Source organism: Oncorhynchus gorbuscha, linkage group LG02 (assembly GCF_021184085.1).
Source record: "Oncorhynchus gorbuscha isolate QuinsamMale2020 ecotype Even-year linkage group LG02, OgorEven_v1.0, whole genome shotgun sequence".
Classification (NCBI taxonomy): domain Eukaryota; kingdom Metazoa; phylum Chordata; class Actinopteri; order Salmoniformes; family Salmonidae; genus Oncorhynchus; species Oncorhynchus gorbuscha.
In genome coordinates this window covers 60,533,086-60,550,446 of record NC_060174.1, presented here as the reverse complement: position 1 = coordinate 60,550,446, position 17,361 = coordinate 60,533,086, and the positions used below count along the sequence as shown (strand labels likewise).

The following is a 17,361-nucleotide window of genomic DNA, read 5'->3' as shown; positions in this document are numbered from 1 at the left end:
GGTTGGATGGGGAGCATTGCTGCACAGCTACTTTTCAGGTCTCTCCAGAGATGTTCGATCGAGTTCCAAGTCTGGGCTCTGGCTGGTCCACTCAAGGACATTCAGAGACTTGTCCCGAAGCCACTCCCGCGTTGTCTTGGCTGTGTTCTTAGAGTCGTTGTCCTGTTGGAAGGTGAACCTTTTCCCCAGTCTGAGGTCCTGAGCGCTCTGGAGCAGGTTTTCTTCAAGGATCACTCCGTTCATCTTTGCCTCAATCCGGAGTCTCCCAGTCCCTGCTGCTGAAAAACATCTCCACCGCATGATGCTGCCACCACTATGCTTCACCGTAGGGATGGTTTCCTCCAGACGTGACACGTCGCATTCTGAGAGTCCTATAGGTGCCTTTTGACAAACTCAAAGTGGGCGGTCATGTGCCTTTTACGGAGGAGTGGCTTCCATCTAGTCACTCTACTATAAAGGCCTGATTGGTGGAGTGGCGCAGAGATTGTTGTCCTTCTGGAAGGTTCTACCATTTCCACAGAGGAACTCTAGAACTCTTTCAGAGTGACCATCAGGTTCTTGGTCACCTCCCTGACCAAGGACCTTCTCTCCCGATCGCTCAGTTTGGCCAGGCAGCCAGCTCTAGGAAGAGTCTTGGTGGTTCCAAATTTCTTCCATTTAATAATGGAGGCCACAGTGTTCTTGGGGACCTTCCCCAGTTCTGTGCCTCGATACAATCCTGTCTCGGAGCTCTACAGAAAATTAATTAATTTGACCTCATGGCTTGGTTTTTGCTCTGACATGCACTGTCAACTGTGGGACCTTATATACAGGTGTGTGCCTTTCCAAATCATGTCCAATCAACTGAATTTACCACATGTGGACTCCAATCAAGTTGTAGAAACATCTCAAGGATGATCAATGGAAACGATGCACCTGAGCTCAATTTCGAGTCTTATAGCAAAGGGTCTGAATACTTGTGTAAATTAGGTATTTCTGATTTATTTATTTTGAAATCATTTTAGAATAAGGCTGTAACGTAACAAAATGGAGGTCTGAAGCGGTCTGAATACTTTCCGAAGGCACTGTACATTTGCGCAGGGATTGGGTCGCAAACTTTGAACCACTCCTTTTTGGGGGTCTCGGGTCAAAAAGTTTGAAAACCACTGAGCTAGCGAAGAAGTTGCTGATTTGCTTTACAGGTATAGGATCTGGTGCGGCGCAAAATACAAATTGTAGAGCGAGAGGATTGCCATAAATGAATAGCTCCAAAACCTTTTGGGTGATCAAGAATATGAACCATTTACTTACCAGCAATGGGGCTTCAAGCAACAATTACTAGAATAGACTTACTGGTCTTTGCATGTCAAAATGTATTGAAATGTATAATTTACATATGAAGCTTGCATTTGGAATTTATATGTATTATTACATAATCAAAATGTGTTGCAGACAAAATAATGAAAAGGGCCGTCTGGTAGCCTCAAACAGAAAGATTTGTAATTTCCTGTACAGTTTTTAATAAAAAAAAATACAAAAACTTGACTTATGACTCGACATGCTCTTAGAATGCACGACTTGGACTCGACTCGACCCATTCTACTTGAGACTCGGACCTTGTGACTTGAGACTCGAACAATAGTGACTTGGTCACACCTCTGGTGATTAGCCTACTTAATGAACTAAATGTAAATAGATACACAGTCATATCACGCACAGAAACACACTGCCACGAGTAAACACACTTCACAAACAAAGCCCCCTTTACAAAGACCAGTAAGTACACTGCGGATGCTTACCTTGACGTCTGAAACCTTCATGCGGGTGCCCTCCTTGCCCACGAAGATGTCATCGATGTCCACCAGCAGGTAGCGATCTAGAGCCAGAGACAGCCTCTTGCCCGTCAGGAAGGCCACAGAGTCCACAAACACCAGCTTGTGCAGCCAGAAGTTGAGGTTGTTGCCGAAGAGCACCCGCTGGATGCCGTCGTGGAGCCCCAGGTCCTGGACCACAGAAGCATGGAGGGGGGCGCCCACCCCCACCCCCGCCCCGGACGGGCCCAGGTCAGGCACCCGGGTCCTGGCTAGGAGAACAGGCTCGTAGGTGGAGTGGTTGGACTGGAAGACGGTCCAGTCATCCCCAGGTAGGGGGCCTCGCTCCACCTCCCGGGCCTTAGTGATGAGGAGCAGGGGGGACTTGGGGTTGACGCTGCAGTCCCTCAGGCCCAGGTTGGAATGGAGGAAGAGAGGGAAGCCCTTCAACTGGGCACTGAGCAGGCTGTTCTCATTGGCCTGGGAGAGAAGAGAGGGGAGAGATGGAGCCAGGTCACAGCGGGCATTTCAGTTTACAGTTTCCTCCACAACTCGGTGGCCTCAAATTCTCTTCCAATGCTGAAAACATTGACCAAAAGAGTTACAGGCTTTGGCCATGTGTGGGTTGCGCAAATCTCTGTGTGAATTTGAGCAGGAGCGAAAGAAAAATGCAGGTGAAACCTCTGCCTCTTATTTGTTCATTTACATTCTGAGCAGGAGCCCCATAAAGCTTGTATCGATTGGTGATAAACAGCATTTGGTAATTCGACACAATCAGAGTCAACAGCCATAGACGGTCCGAGTCTACCAGACTCACATACAAACCAAACTAGCAAATCATTCAGTGGCTTAGCAGATGCTGCTCTATTCTCAAGAGCCACTGGCAATATCTGACTTTGGAAAATAGGATTTACTATCCATCTATCTGACTGGATATTGACTTAAGGAATTCAAGAACATGCAATATATATGCCTGTAGCTAGTAGCCACCCTTTACACAAGAGCCCCTCAGTCAGATGCAGAAACTTGGGTGGTTATCAGCTATTAGGCCGAGCTTTCAATGAGTCTTGGCCAGTGCTGGAAAAAGTACCTAAATTGTCAGTACTAAAGTACAGACACCTCGTAAAAAAAACAACTTAAGTTAAAAACAAAAATACTTTGAAGTAATACTTAAGTACTTTACAACACTGGTCATGGCAACATGGCTACTAGCCCAGGGACACTACGGGCTTGATTGGCCAAACGCCCACAGCAAGAAAAGGGGGCAGTTCTTAATATAGCCTAGCCCTGGGTGAATTATGAGGAGACCGACTCTAGTGCTAGTTCAGGAGGGGAGGATTTATTCCAATTACACAGCAACAACATGGATATAGGATTAAGCTCAAGGACTAATGGGACGACGAGAGGGGCTTAAAGCAGCCTCTATCCCTGCCTGGGTGTAATTAAAAGTGAGGGTGCTGGTTAGCAAATGGCCCGAGCTGGCCTTTCAGGTTGTGAAAACCCTGCTCTGGTGCTTGGACTAGACCCTGTCTGTCAGCTCTGGGACAAGGCGGGGCGAGGCCACTTAGCCCCAGTGTTGTGGTACTAACAGGAGGGGGTTTACTTCAGACCCAACCAAGGGGAATTAGGCAGGCCAATTTACTGTAGCAGCCAAGCAGCTGAGTGAGTCCCACTCCCACCCCTGGTGAATTTGCTGAGCCATGTTCCAGCAGGGCCATTATCAGCTAAGCTTCGGGCCTATGGTCGATGAGCCATGACAGGACCACTGCACTAGAGGAACGGCAGGGTAGCAACCAACCACAGGCAGAGACTCTGTTGATAGACCTGTGAGTGTGTGTGTGTACTGTATTATACTGTACGCACTGAACACAGAGGTAGACTTCCAGGTTAGACGACACCCTCAAGGCGGAACCTGCCCGCCTTTTACACAGTCGGGAGTCATTTAAAATTAACGAGCGCACATTTCATTCAGACACTTTTATTGCAAACCACTAAATTCCCCCTCGGCTTCAGGGCGGACCGGAGAATTCTGCTGTCTCGCCGCTCACGGTCCACTTTTCTACTCATCCGACTATGTACTCACACAAACCAGTGTGTCCACTTTCTCTGACCTGACCTCCAACAATGCCTGCCTATCCCAGACTATGAGAGGATGCTTAGTGGTTAGGAGGACCTCTTCTCGTCTATATGGTGATTGTAGCCTGAAGCAGAAAGAGGGCCAGTGGTCAAGTCAGGGTGAGGAGATTTTGAGTGGAGGCATGATGATAAATCTGATTACTTTTTTTCAGCATGATGAACCAGGGATCAGATTGAACACAGAAAAGGTCTGACACAATCAGCACAAGTGCTCCTACCCAGCGAATCAGTATAATTTCTATAGCGCTTCATAGGACGCATTGCTTCTTTACACAGCTGGTTAAAGATACTTGAGATAGGTGTACATTGCTTAACAATCTTACCAGGCTGCAATCAGTGACTGGCTCTCACTTTAAACAACCCTATGATCCCCACTCCGTAGTCCACACAGTACTAACCTTAAACACTAGGCCAATGGCGCCTCCTTTGAACATCAACATTCTGCCAGTCAAATTAATAGATTCCATATATGCGATCGCAAAAATATTCATTTTGGTTGTGTTTATGAAGGTCTTCGCTATCAGGAAGAAAAAAAAAACAATTTCAAAAGAACATAAATTGAATTGATTTGTTTATGTTACCGTAAAAAAACAAAAAAACACTAAAAGCACGGCAATCTAAGAGTTAAAAAATATATTACAATTTACTTAAGAAACATTATAGAAATAAGAAAAAGTACTTCAAAATAACATATATTTTAATTGTGTTGAGCGATTAACTAACACTTTGGTTATTTTAAAACAACTAATTGAATTCCATTGATTTATTCATTTTCCTGCGAGTTTCTCTAGAGATAAATCAGAGTAAGCCCGAACTGTGTGATGTAGTTGGGAGTTGTAGTTTCCAACAGGTCAATATTTTATATAGTTTAGTGCAGAAAACCTACTTGTCCGGTCTGAGAAGATACACAGAAAAACGTGTGATCGAGAGGTATAGAGAGCAGTTTCTTCGTGAAGTACAGTGCCTTCAGAAAGTATTCACACCCCCTGACTTTTTCCACATTGTTGTGTTGCAAAGTGGGATTAACATTTTTTTAATGGTAATTTGTTGTCAATGATCTACACAAAATAATCTGTCAAAGTGTAAGAAAAAATCAAACATCTGTAAGACATTTATGGATAAAAAATACTAACATATCTTGATTACATAAGTATTCAACCCCTTGAGTCAATACATGTAAGAATCACCTTTGGCAGCAATTACAGTGGAGTCTTTCTGGGTAAGTCTCTAAGAGCTTTGCACACCTGGATCGTACAATATTTGCACATTATTATTACAATTCTTCAAAGCTCTGCCAAGTCTGTATAGCAATGATCAGCAACTGTCATTTGCAAGACTTGCCATTTATATAAGCCTATTTAAGTTAGAACTGTAACTAGGCCACTCTGGAATATTCAAGGTCTTGCTGGTAAGTAACTCACGTATATATTTAGTCTTGTTTCAGGTTATTGTACTGCTGAAAGGTGAATATGTCTCCCAGTGTCTGTTGGAAGGCAGTTTTCCTCTAGGATTTTGCCTGTGCTAAACTCTATTCCGTTTCTTTTTATAATAGAAAAAACTCCCTAGTTCTTGCCGATGATTAGCATACCCATAACATGATGCAGCCTCTACCCTGCTTGAAAATATGAAGAGTGGTACCCAGTGATCTGTCATTTAGGTTAGTATTGTGGAGTAACTACAATGTTGTTGATCCATCCTCAGTTTTCTATCACAGCCATTAAAACTAAATCTAGAATCGGCTTCCTATTTCGCAATAAAGCCTCCTTCACTCATGCTGCAAAACATACCCTCATAAAACTGACTATCCTACCGATCCTTGACTTCAGCGATGTCATGTAAAAAATAGCCTCCAACACTACTCAGCAAATTGGATGCAGTCTATTATAGTGCCATCCGTTTTGTCACCAAAGCCCCATATACTACCCACCACTGCGACCTGTTATGCTCTCGTTGGCTGGTCCTTACTACATATTCGTCACCAAACCAACTGACTCCAGGTCAAGTCGATGCTAGGTAAAGCCCCGCCTTATCTCCGATCACTGGTCACCATAGCAGCACCCACCCATAGCACGCGCTTCAGCAGGTATATTTCACTGGTCATTCCCAAAGCCAACACTTACTTTGGTCACCTTTCCTTCCAGTTCTCTGCTGCCAATGACTGGAACGAATTGAAAATATCACTGAAGCAGGAGTCCTTTATCTCCCTAACTTTAAGCATCAGCTGTCAGAGCAGCTCACCGATCACTGTACTTGTACACAGCCAATATGTACACAGCCAATATATGCACACCCAACTACCTCATCCCCATATTGTTGCTTATCCTCCTGCACTTTTGCACCCCAGTATCTCTACTTGCACATCATGATCTGCACATCTATCACTCCAGTGTTAATGCTAAATTGTAATTATTTCTTATTATTGCCTTACCTCCAGAATATTCTACATTTGCACTCACTGTAAATAGATTTTTCTATTGCGTTATTGACTGTACGTTTGTTTGTGTGTAACTCTGTTGTTGTTTATTCACACTGCTCTGCTTTATCTTGGCCTGGTCGCAGTTGTAAAACGAGAACTTGTTCTCAACTGGTCTAACTGGCTAAATAAAGGTGAAATAATAAAAATAAAAATAAGGGGGGGGGAATAAAATGACATGTCCAATTTAACGATAAGAGAAATTATTTTTGTGATATTAAGATTCTAACAATGACAGTCTGTTAAATGCACTTATTTAGGAACTGTGAAGGGGGGAGGGGCATTCATTAAAATGGCAGAGTAATTCAAAAAGTCAATTTGTTTTGAGTCACTATGACGCTCATTACCACCCACACAGTACTGACCTTAAAGAAGCCTATGATGCCCACTCCGTACTCCACACAGTACTTGTCCAGCAGATCTCTGTTCCAGGCGTCCAGGTTGACGTACTTCAGGACGTTCTCGTAGATGACCAGCGTGAAACGGCCTCGGTCCTTGTCTGTCAGGGTGGGCATGTCCCCCTTCCCCGGGGCGATCTCGGTCCGGTAGCGGAAACGGCCGGACTCTAGGATTGCCACAATGTCCTGGCCCAACTGGGAGTACAGACTCTCCACAAACACCAGCACCACAGGGTCGGTGCGTGACGCGTCTGAGGGCCTGGCCGTGCGTGGAGGGAGAGCTCGGGAGGAGGTGGAGGGCGTGGTGGCCCGAGGGTCGTCCCAGTCGGCAGTGCCCTCCTCTGGCCCTCCTACGCCCCCCGCAGCAGGCTCCAGCTCCCGCTTGACTCCGTAGAGGAAGTAGGCGGAGACCAGAACGCTGACCATGCAGAAGAGGAAGAGGAGCAGCAGGCTGGTCTGGAGAGTGAGGGAGTGAGATTGACGGAAGAGCCGCCGGAGGCGACCGCATGACTGCAGCAACATCACCCTGCGCAGAATCAGTCACAGAGTTGAGGTGAAAGCAATCGGAATGCAGCAGTTGCTTCCGAGGTGGCAGAGAATCTTCTTCCAAAATACAATAGGCCCCTTCAAGTCACATACTCTCATGTCACCATTGCAGAGGGGTGGTGGGAGCAACATGGGCAGGGGACACCATCAGGGTGGGTGGGTGGCTCGCTGGCAGAAGGGATGTGTGCCTTTCCTCCATCCACCAGCCCAGGTCCCCTGCCCTCCCCACCCCCCCCCCCCCCCCACCCCGAGCTCCAACTGCTCACACTAAGTCTTTAGGCTTTCCGCAGCACTGACAGAGGGGCGAAGGTGTAAAGATGGTTCTCTGGGGTCAGATGGGTTGTCCAGCAAGGTGCTGCTCTTCCAGCAGTTCATCCCCAAAACATTCTCCTGGAGACCTGGAAGGCAAAGACAAACATACACACATTTGAGAATAGGACTGTTCAGTGTTCCAGTTCTCTCCACCTTTTACTGAGCTCACCCTCCATCCCACTCTGCATTTCTTGATTGCATCTTTAATTCATTCTTTTTTTTAAATGTTGTTTAATGACATCCATTTTGAATAAACTAAAAGTCTCTCCTAAACTTAGGCCACACTGATCAAAATGTGTTGGAATTGTGCCCGTGTCTACCTGATTGCTCAAGGAAAATGTTCCACATGCTCCCAGGGACATCAACAAGCTAATATCAGATCCCTTAGAGCGGTGGTTCCCAAACTTTTTATAGTCCTGTACCCCTTCAAACATTCAACCTCCAGCTGTACCCCCCTCTAGCACCAGGGTTAACGCAATCTCAAATTTTGTTTTTTGCCATCATTGTAAGCCTGCCACACACACACACACACACACACACACACACACACACACACACACACACACACACACACACACACACACACACACACACACACACACACACACACACACACACACACACACACACACACACACACACACACACACACACACACACACACACACACACGATATATTTATTAAACATAAGTATGAGTTTGTCACAACACGGCTGATGGGAAGTGAAAGAGAGCTCTTATAGGACAAGGGCACAAATAATCAAATCAATAGTTTTGATTTATTTAGCACTTTTCATACAAAACTTTATTTGTTCATCAAATTGTGAACAACTCACCACATGTTAATGAGAAGGGTGTGCTTGAAACACACAATTGGGTTGGGTTGCAATGTTGGGTTGTATTGGAGTCTTGGAATCATTTCCCACACACAGTCTGTGCCTGTATTTAGATTTCATGGTAGTGAGGGCCAATAATCCACTCTCACATAGGTACGTGGTTGCAAAGGGCATCAGTGTCTTAACAGTGCGATTTGCCAAGGCAGGATAGTCTGAGCGCAGCCCAATCCAGAACTCTGGCAGTGGCATCTGATTAAATTACATTTCAGAATCATTTGTTGCAATTTCAATGAGGCTCTCTTGTTCAGATATCGGTAAGTGGACTGGAGGCAGGGAATGAAAGGGATAATGAATCCAGTTGTTTGTGTCGTCCGTTTTGGGAAAGTACCTGAGTAATTGCGCACCCATCTCACTCAGGTGCTTCACTACATCACATTTGACATTGTCCTTAAGCTTGAGTTCATTTGCACACTAAAAATCATATAATGATGGAAAGACCTGTGTTGTTGTCCTTGTTAATGCAGACAAAAAAAAGAAAGAAAAGAGTTTCAACTCCTTTAATCGTAGCCTCAATTTTATCCCGCACATTGAATAAAGTTGCAGAGAATCACGGTAATCCAAGAATCAAATCATTCAGGCGAGAAAAAACATCTCCCAGAAAGGCCAGTCGTGTGAGAAACTGGTAATCATGCAAGCGGTCAGACAAGTGAAAGTTATAGTCATTAAAGAGAACTTTAAGCTCGTCTTTCAATTCAAAAAATTGTGTCAATACTTTGCCCCTTGATAACCAGCACACATCTATATGTTGTAAAAGCGTTAAATGGTCACTGCCCATATCATTGCATAGTGCTGCAAATACACGAGAGTTCAGGGGCCTTGCTTTAACAAAGTTAATCATTTTCACTGTAGTGTCCAAAACATCCTTCAAGTAGTCAGGCATTCCTTTTGCAGCAAAAGCCTCTCGGTGATGCTGTAGTACAGTACACATATCAACACATCTTGACCACCAAAGTCCATTTGAAGTCACAAAGATGTCCAGGACTTTAAAAATATCCTCTCCTGTTGTCCTGGTGTCCAGTGGTTTGCAGAAGAGGATGTCCTCCTTAACTGACCCCCCCCATAAACGTAACGGACATATACCAGGCCCTGGTCTGTTGACTCATCCAGCTGTAAACGCATAGAATTCACAGGCTTCTTTGCAAAGCAGTAATTGTTTCAAAACATCTCCTGCCATGTCACTGATGCATTGTGAAACAGTGTTGTTTGATGAAGGCATCGTCTGTAGTTTTTTGGGCCTTTTCCTCCAGCATTGTCCCAGCTATATCCGCGGCAGTCCTTCACAATCGCATGGGACTTGCCTGTCCTAGCCACTCGGTAGCTCACCATATAAGATTCTTCTAGCCCCTTCTTATTAATGGTATCTGTTGCTGTTATACGTCTTACTACTCAAAAGTCATCTTAATTCTCTCTCAAAAAACTTGAGGCTTATTTTTCAAAATGGCATGAGTTGTTTCTAAATGTCTGCACAAGAGTAAAGGTTTCATTGAGTTGTGAGATAGTACTCCTGCACTTAACACACTGTGGGCTGTGGAAAGGCACTACTCCCAATATAAGTGAACCCCAAATCATCATAGTTTCACCTCTTCGATGGTCCAACGTCCCTGTCTGTTGGTTGCTTTCCCGTGTAAATGGTCAGTAGCTCTTCAGCTGCATCAAATTCACAACTGTCCGTATCCATGCTAGCTGGGCTAACAACATATGTAGAATTACTGATGCTAGCATTGGATGTACTCGTGGAAGCAGAACAACTTGTGTCGTCAACAGGTGCAGGTTTAGTACTGCTGGTAGAAGTGGTACTGGTATGTGTCTATGCATGTGGGCCTTACTTTAAAAAACATTTATCAATTTCCGAGCAAACAGAATGAGCAGCAGCTATTAGTGGAATTCCCGCGAGAGAGTAACGGTTAATGTGATTGGATGTTCATTATTTGACTAGGCTACCTGTATTTGACATTGTGTTATTTCGCTGAACACTAAATAGTTTCATTTTATTTTTGGCAGCGAAACAAGGCTATTCAGGCGAGAAAAAAAACATCACCCAAATGTGTAGCCCCGTTTGAAAACAAACAGAACTTTTGTATTTTTTTGAATGTGAATCACATTTTTATACCCCAGACGGCATTGTGCGTACCCCAGTTTGGGGATACCTGCCCTAGAAAGAGGCGCATTCCAACACGTGCAGTAAGGTGCTGATTCTGACTGGTGCTGCCGCATCATTTTTTCATACCGTTTGACAAAGAGAAATGTATAATGGGTTTTTAAAAAGGAGAGCAGAAGACCCAGTCAGTGATTTAATGTGCTGATGTCACGAGATCCCGGCGTTCAGGCATTCCTCTCAGAGAATACCAAGAGGATCCGGGACAGGCCAATTCTGGATTACAGGGTAATGACAGCCGCTGGAATTGATTAGCAGGGGCTTTCACAAAATGATCCCTGCGCTCTTCAATTCACTTCAAAAAGGAACTTTTTTTCCCATCCGTAAAGTCAAAAACTAAAAACTTTAAGAAGCGAGTGTGGTACAAGTAAAGAGAGGGGGTGGAGCAGAATATGAATGACCTCTAGTCTCTAGAAGCCTGCATCATTGCCAGGATGGACAGCCCCGTCCGCAATGTCTCCATCATGTCTCCGGAAACCAAGCACCCATCCAGGGTCACGTCATTGTATCATTTCAGCTGGAAATGTTTCAACGAGCCTAATCTGTTACGACATTCCGGTTTGAAATGAACCCCCAAAAAGGTCGAGCGAGTCTGTAGTGAAGCTAACAAACACAGATCTGAAAACAGAACTTCTATTTACCCACCCCCAAAAATTCAAACACACAAAAACTGGTACATTTAACCTGCCTGGGCATGTTCTATAGGGTTGCTTGTTTAGAATGGCCGCACCTCATTTTTTTTTGTCTTCCTCTACAAAGCACCAATTTTCAGAGGACAAATACACAAGCTTAAAACGAGAGCTTGTTCAAACTTTGGAAAGGGCTGAGGTGACAGGGGAGACAACAAGATCCAGCGTGCCTGAGGTGGGATCCAGCCAGTTACCACAGATCCATTAATATATGGAAGGTGGGAGGGCGCATGGGAAAAGAGCATGGAACAAAGAATCAAAGCCTGACAGGGGTTACGGGGATAAAAATGCATGAATAGCAAAGCAAAGAAAGAGCACAAAAGTACATTTATAAAGATGAACACAGGCAAGGCCATGGAGAGGATAGGAGAGGAGGGCCAGGGAGAAAGCCATTTCATCACTTCAAAAGGGTGCTGGGAGCAGAGCATGTGAAAGACGCCCGAGTCGCCCTCCCTTCGGTGTGAGACGCAGCTGTTCGTGTTCGAGTCCGTTAAGCAGGATCCAATATCCCCATCAGAAAGTTTAGGGGCTAGTTTCAGGAAGCAACAAAGCAAGAGTAAATTCCAGAAGGGGTCCTAAGGATGACGTGCAGGCATTTGAGCTCTTTTTTTTACCCCACTCCCTGCCCCCTCCCCAGCCCCCACACCCAGAGTCTAAGCTCCAACCACACTCCCTGCCCCCTCCCCAGCCCCCACACCCAGAGTCTAAGCTCCAACCACACTCCCTGCCCCCTCCCCAGCCCCCACACCCAGAGTCTAAGCTCCAACTACAATACCTGTCACTTGGCTCCCATTGTGGCCCGAGAGAATGACGTGAAGGTCTGTCACCATGTCATCTGGACCAGGATTTAAAAAAAGGGACAGGGGCTCTGCTATTCATACACAAGTTATTTAATATGCACCAGGCAGACGCCGCGACGGGAGTAGCCAACCCTTTTAAAATGTGTAAAGGATTATGAAAACCCCAGTATGATTCAGATGACACAATGCATTTGTCAAGTGAAACAAAATGGGATACACCCCCCAAAAACAAAAAAAACATGGGAGTGCAACAGCTGCTCCGTCATAGACAGTAGGTTCTACTGTAGGACGGGTCTGGGCTACACAAGGTAGCTATAGCTAAAGCGCTTATAATTGTTTTTTTTTAAGTATAAACGTAGAGCTGGGCGATATGGACAAAAATCCATATGGTGATAAATTGCCTGAATTCACGCGATAAATAAAAATATACGTTTATAACAGTCACCCGTATTAGCTAACTTATTTCACTTCAAAATGTCACATTTCACTAGCGCAGGCGACTTAAACGTAATGAACGATACCAGCAAAATCCTGCAATGAAATGCGTTGTTTTTTTGTTGTCACATGCGCCGAATACAATAGGAGTTGAAACGCTTATTTACTACAAGCCCTTAACCAACAATGCAGGTAAGAAAAATAAGTGTTAAGTCAAAACAAATTGACGGGTAAAAAATGACAAATAAAAGTAAGAAATAATTAAAGAGCAGCAGTGAAATAACAATAGCGAAGCTATATTCAGGGGGTACCGGTACACAGTCAATGTGCGGGGCACCAGTTAGTCGAGGTAATATGTACATGTAGGTAGAGTCAAAGTTACTAACCATAGATAATAAACAGAGTAGCAGCAGTGTAAAAAAAAGGGGGGCGGGGGCGCAATGCTAATAGTCTGGGTAGCCATTTGATTAGCTGTTCAGGAGTCTTATGGCTTGGTGGTAGAAGCTGTTAAGAAGCCTTTTGGACCTAGACTTGGCACTCAGGTACCGCTTGCTGTGCGGTAGCAGAGAAAACAGTCTATGACTAGGGGGGCTGGAGACTGACAACATTTAGGGCCTTCCTTTAACACCGTATAGAGGCCTTGGATGGCAGAAAGCTTGGCCCCAGTGATGTACTGGGCCGTACGCACTACCCTCTGTAGTGCCTTGCGGTCGGAGACCAAGCAGTTACCATACCAGGCAGTGATGCAACCAGTCAGGATGCTTTCGATGGTGCAGCTGTAGAGAACTTTTTAAAGATCTGAGGACCCATGACAAATCTTTTCAGTCTCCTGAGGGGGGAATAGGCTTTGTCGTGTCATCTTCACGACTGTCTTTGTGCGTTTGGACCATGATAGTTTGTTGGCGATGTGGACACCAAGGAACTTGAAGCTCTCAACCTGATCCACTACAGCCCTGTTGATGAGAATGGGGGGCGTGCTTGGTCCTCCTTTTCCTGTAGTCAACAATGATCACGTTGAGTGAGAGGTTGTTGTCCTGGCAACACACGGCGAATAAGTGATTGGTATGGTCGGTTTATTGTCCCAGCTCTAGGATAAGGTTTGAATATCTGTGTCGTCTTGTTCTCTGGCAGTAGAGATACAGTGCCTTCAGAAAGTATTTCGCACCCCTTGACTTATTCCACATTTTGTTGTGATAAAGCCTGAATTAAACAGATTGAATAGATTCTCTCAACCATAATGACAGTGAAAACATGTTCTTAGAAATGTATTGAACATGACATACAGAAATATCTCATTTACATAAGTATTCACACCCTATGTGTCAATACTTTGTAAAAGCTAATTTTTTAATATTTTTATTCTGTACAAGCTTCCTTCTTTTCACTCTGTCAATTAGGTTAGTATTGCAGAGTAATGATTCATCCTCAGTTTTCTCCTATCACAGCCATTAAAACACTATATATATGGGGTTTTTTAAGCCACCATTGGCCTCATGGTGAAATCTCAGAGTGGTTTCCTTCCTCGCTGGAAACGGAGTTAGGAAGGACAACTGTATCTTTGTAGTGACTGGGTGTATTGATACATTATCCAAAGTGTAATTAAAAACTTCACCATGCTCAAAGTGATATTCAATGTCTGATTTTTATTTTTTTATTTACCAATAGGTGCCCTTCTTTGGGAGGAATTGGAAAACCTCCCTGGTCTTTGTGGTTGTATCTGTGTTTGAAAATCACTGCTCAACTGAGGGAACTTGCAGATAATTGTATGTGTTGGGTACAGAGATGAGGCAGTCATTCAGAAATCATGTTCAAAACACTATTATTGTACACAGTGAGTCCATGCAACTTATTGTTACTTGTTAAGCACAGTTTTACTACTGTACTTATTTCGGCTTTCCATACAAAAGGGCTTGAAGAGAGTCAATAAGCTTTTATTTTTGAATTCATAGGTAAAAATTAGAGGTCGTCCGATTATGAGTTTTCAACGCCGATACCGATTATTGGATGACCCCCCCAAAAAAAAGCTGATGCCGATTTAAATATAAAAAAAAATAAAAACTGTGTATTTCTAATAATGTCAATTACAACAATACTGAATGAACACTTTTATTTTAACTTAATATAATACATCAATAAAATTAATTTAGCCTCAAATAAATTTTCAATTTGGTTTAAATAATGCAAAAACAAAGTGTTGGAGAAGAAAGTAAGAGTGCAATATGTGCTGGTTCCTTTTAACAATATTCCCAGGTAAGAAGTTTTAGGTTGTAGTTATTATAGGAACTATAGGACTATTTCCCTCTATACTATTTGTATTTCATTAACCTTTGACTATTGGATGTTCTTATAGACACTTTAGTATTGCCAGGGTAACAGTATAGCTTCCTCGCTCCTCCCTGGGCTCGAACCAGCAACACAACAATTAGCGGGCGCTAACTAGCTAGCCATTTCACTTCGGTTGCACGAGCCTCATCTCGGGAGTTGATAGGTTTGAAGTCATAAACAGTGCAATGCTTGACGCACAACGAAGAGCTGCTGTCAAAGCGCACGAACGTGCTGTTTGAATGAATGTTTACGTGCCTGCTTCTGCCTACCACCGCTCAGTCAGATACTTAGATACTTGTATGCTCAGTCAGATTATACGCTAGACACGCTAGATAATATCTAGTAATATCATCAACCATGTGTAGTTAACTAGTGATTATGATTGATTGTTTTTTACAAGATAAGTTTAATGCTAGCTAGCAACTTACCTTGACTTACTGCATTTGCGTAACAGGCAGTCTCCTTGTGGAGTGCAACGAGAGAAAGGCAGGTTGTTATTGCGTTGGACTAGTTAACTGTAAGGTTGCAAGATTGGATCCCCCAAGCTGACAAGGTGAAAATCTGTCATTCTGCCCCTGAACTAAGCAGTTAACCCACCGTTCCTAGGCCGTAATTGAAAATAAGAATTTCTTCTTAACTGACTTGCCTAGTTAAATAAAATACTAAAAAATACATAATTTTTTTTTTTTTAAATAAATAAAAACAGCAAATCGGTGTCCAAAAATACAGATTTAATCGGCCCTTCCGATTAATCGGTTGACCTCTAGTAAAAATGGCTAAAAACATTCGTCCACATCGACATTATGGGATATTGTGTGTAGGCCAGTCACAAAAAAACTACATTTAATCCATTTTAACTTCAGGCTGTAACACAACAACATTTTGAAACAGTCAATGGGGGTGAATACCTTCTTAAGGCACTGTAAGTGACATGAGTCACAGTGCCTAAGGCAAATAGCAGGCAAAATAACAGAATTTTCACATCTCCTCCAGATCAATACACCTCGCTTTTCCTTCACATCAATTGTCTCTTCTGAGAAACTGAACACCAGGCTGAAATGACGGCAGATAGTCTTACAAGGCGCGAGTGACAACGGCTTTCAGGAGTGTTCCTTTTGTTCCATGTAGCTGACAAAAAAAAACAGGGAAAACGGAAGGGAAAGAGTGGTGTTCCTGGCATTTGAGTCTTATGTGTATCTATAGCGCAGAGAGTCGATCCTAACTTTGAGCAACGATACCTTTAGTAATAATAGCAGGAGCAACGTCAAATGAGCACGAGTAGAGACTGGCTGTTTGCGTCACTGTTTGTGGTCCTGTGTAGCTCAGTTGGTAGAGCATGGCGCTTGTAACGCCAGGGTAGTGGGTTCGATCCCCGGGACCACCCATACGTAGAATGTATGCACACATGACTGTAAGTCGCTTTGGATAAAAGCGTCTGCTAAATGGCATATTTTTTTTTAAATATTTTACCAACACACCTCTCACTCCACCAACGCTCACAAATGGCTTTTTGTGTCACAAGTTTCTAAAGCCTCTACAATGACATACCAAAAATGCTGAGATGGTGGGGGTGGGGGGACAGGACTGTTAGAAATGTGGGGAAATGAGGACCTTGACATTTACCAATAAGTCACCAACTCCCAAGTTCCCAAAGTCCTTTTTTTTTCATTTTCTTCTTGCAGTCAGAGAGTTCTGACAGACGTGAAAAGGAGCTGGGGGCCTCCGGGAAAAAACACACACACACACACACACACACACACACACACACACACACACACACACACACACACACACACACACACACACACACACACACACACACCCTACCCTCAGGGCATCACATACGTCATGCATCATGTGTTCCTAGAGAGGGACAGCAATACGCTCTTAGCTCTCCCCCTGACCCACATACAGTATAAAGGCCCTTACGACACATTAAGGAACAGATGTGGAGAGAGCCATTAAGTATGGACTCATGTCCCACCAACTCCAAGAATATCATCTTTAATGTGGCTAATCAAAACGAGGACAAGAAGTTGTATTTTAAAACGTAGGCCGCCTATTTTAATTGTTTGAATGTAATGTCAGGATAACCTCAGGTATGTGAGGAATCTGTATCAACTACCCTTATTAAAGTAGTTCAAATTGGAACGCCGCTGCACCTAATCAATCGCGTTGTTAGAATGTAATAGACGGTCAGAGATCTTAATGTGCTGGAATTACTGGTCATCTGATTCAACCAATCAAATGGGATTTTATTGGAGAATAGAGACTAGAAGAGGGAAGAGGTTAGAATATCAACACATTTAGGAGACGGAGTTCTCCTTGCATACGAGGGGCTGTATGACACAGTGGAATAATTTAAGACAGAAAAAAAGTTCAAAGATCGAGTCTTCAAAGCCTCT

The 17,361-nt window shown here is 43.8% G+C and overlaps 1 protein-coding gene and 1 long non-coding RNA gene across 2 annotated transcripts in view; both read right to left on the bottom strand.

The window, feature by feature from the left end:
• Nucleotides 1–7,563, bottom strand: part of LOC124005691 (bifunctional heparan sulfate N-deacetylase/N-sulfotransferase 1-like) — a 36,555-nt gene extending 28,992 nt beyond the window's left edge. The window contains exons 1-2 of the mRNA XM_046315162.1: nucleotides 6,765–7,563; nucleotides 1,779–2,270 (exon numbers count right to left, since the gene is read on the bottom strand). Of these exons, the coding sequence (XP_046171118.1) occupies nucleotides 1,779–2,270; nucleotides 6,765–7,319 (1,047 nt within the window). The 5' untranslated portion in view covers nucleotides 7,320–7,563. The remainder of the gene's footprint in view (nucleotides 1–1,778; nucleotides 2,271–6,764) is intronic.
• A 28-nt stretch (nucleotides 7,564–7,591) lies between these two features.
• LOC124005687 overlaps nucleotides 7,592–17,361 on the bottom strand; it is a 72,021-nt gene continuing 62,251 nt past the window's right edge. Inside the window, exon 3 of the long non-coding RNA XR_006833678.1 lies at nucleotides 7,592–7,741. This is a non-coding gene — a long non-coding RNA (uncharacterized LOC124005687). The remainder of the gene's footprint in view (nucleotides 7,742–17,361) is intronic.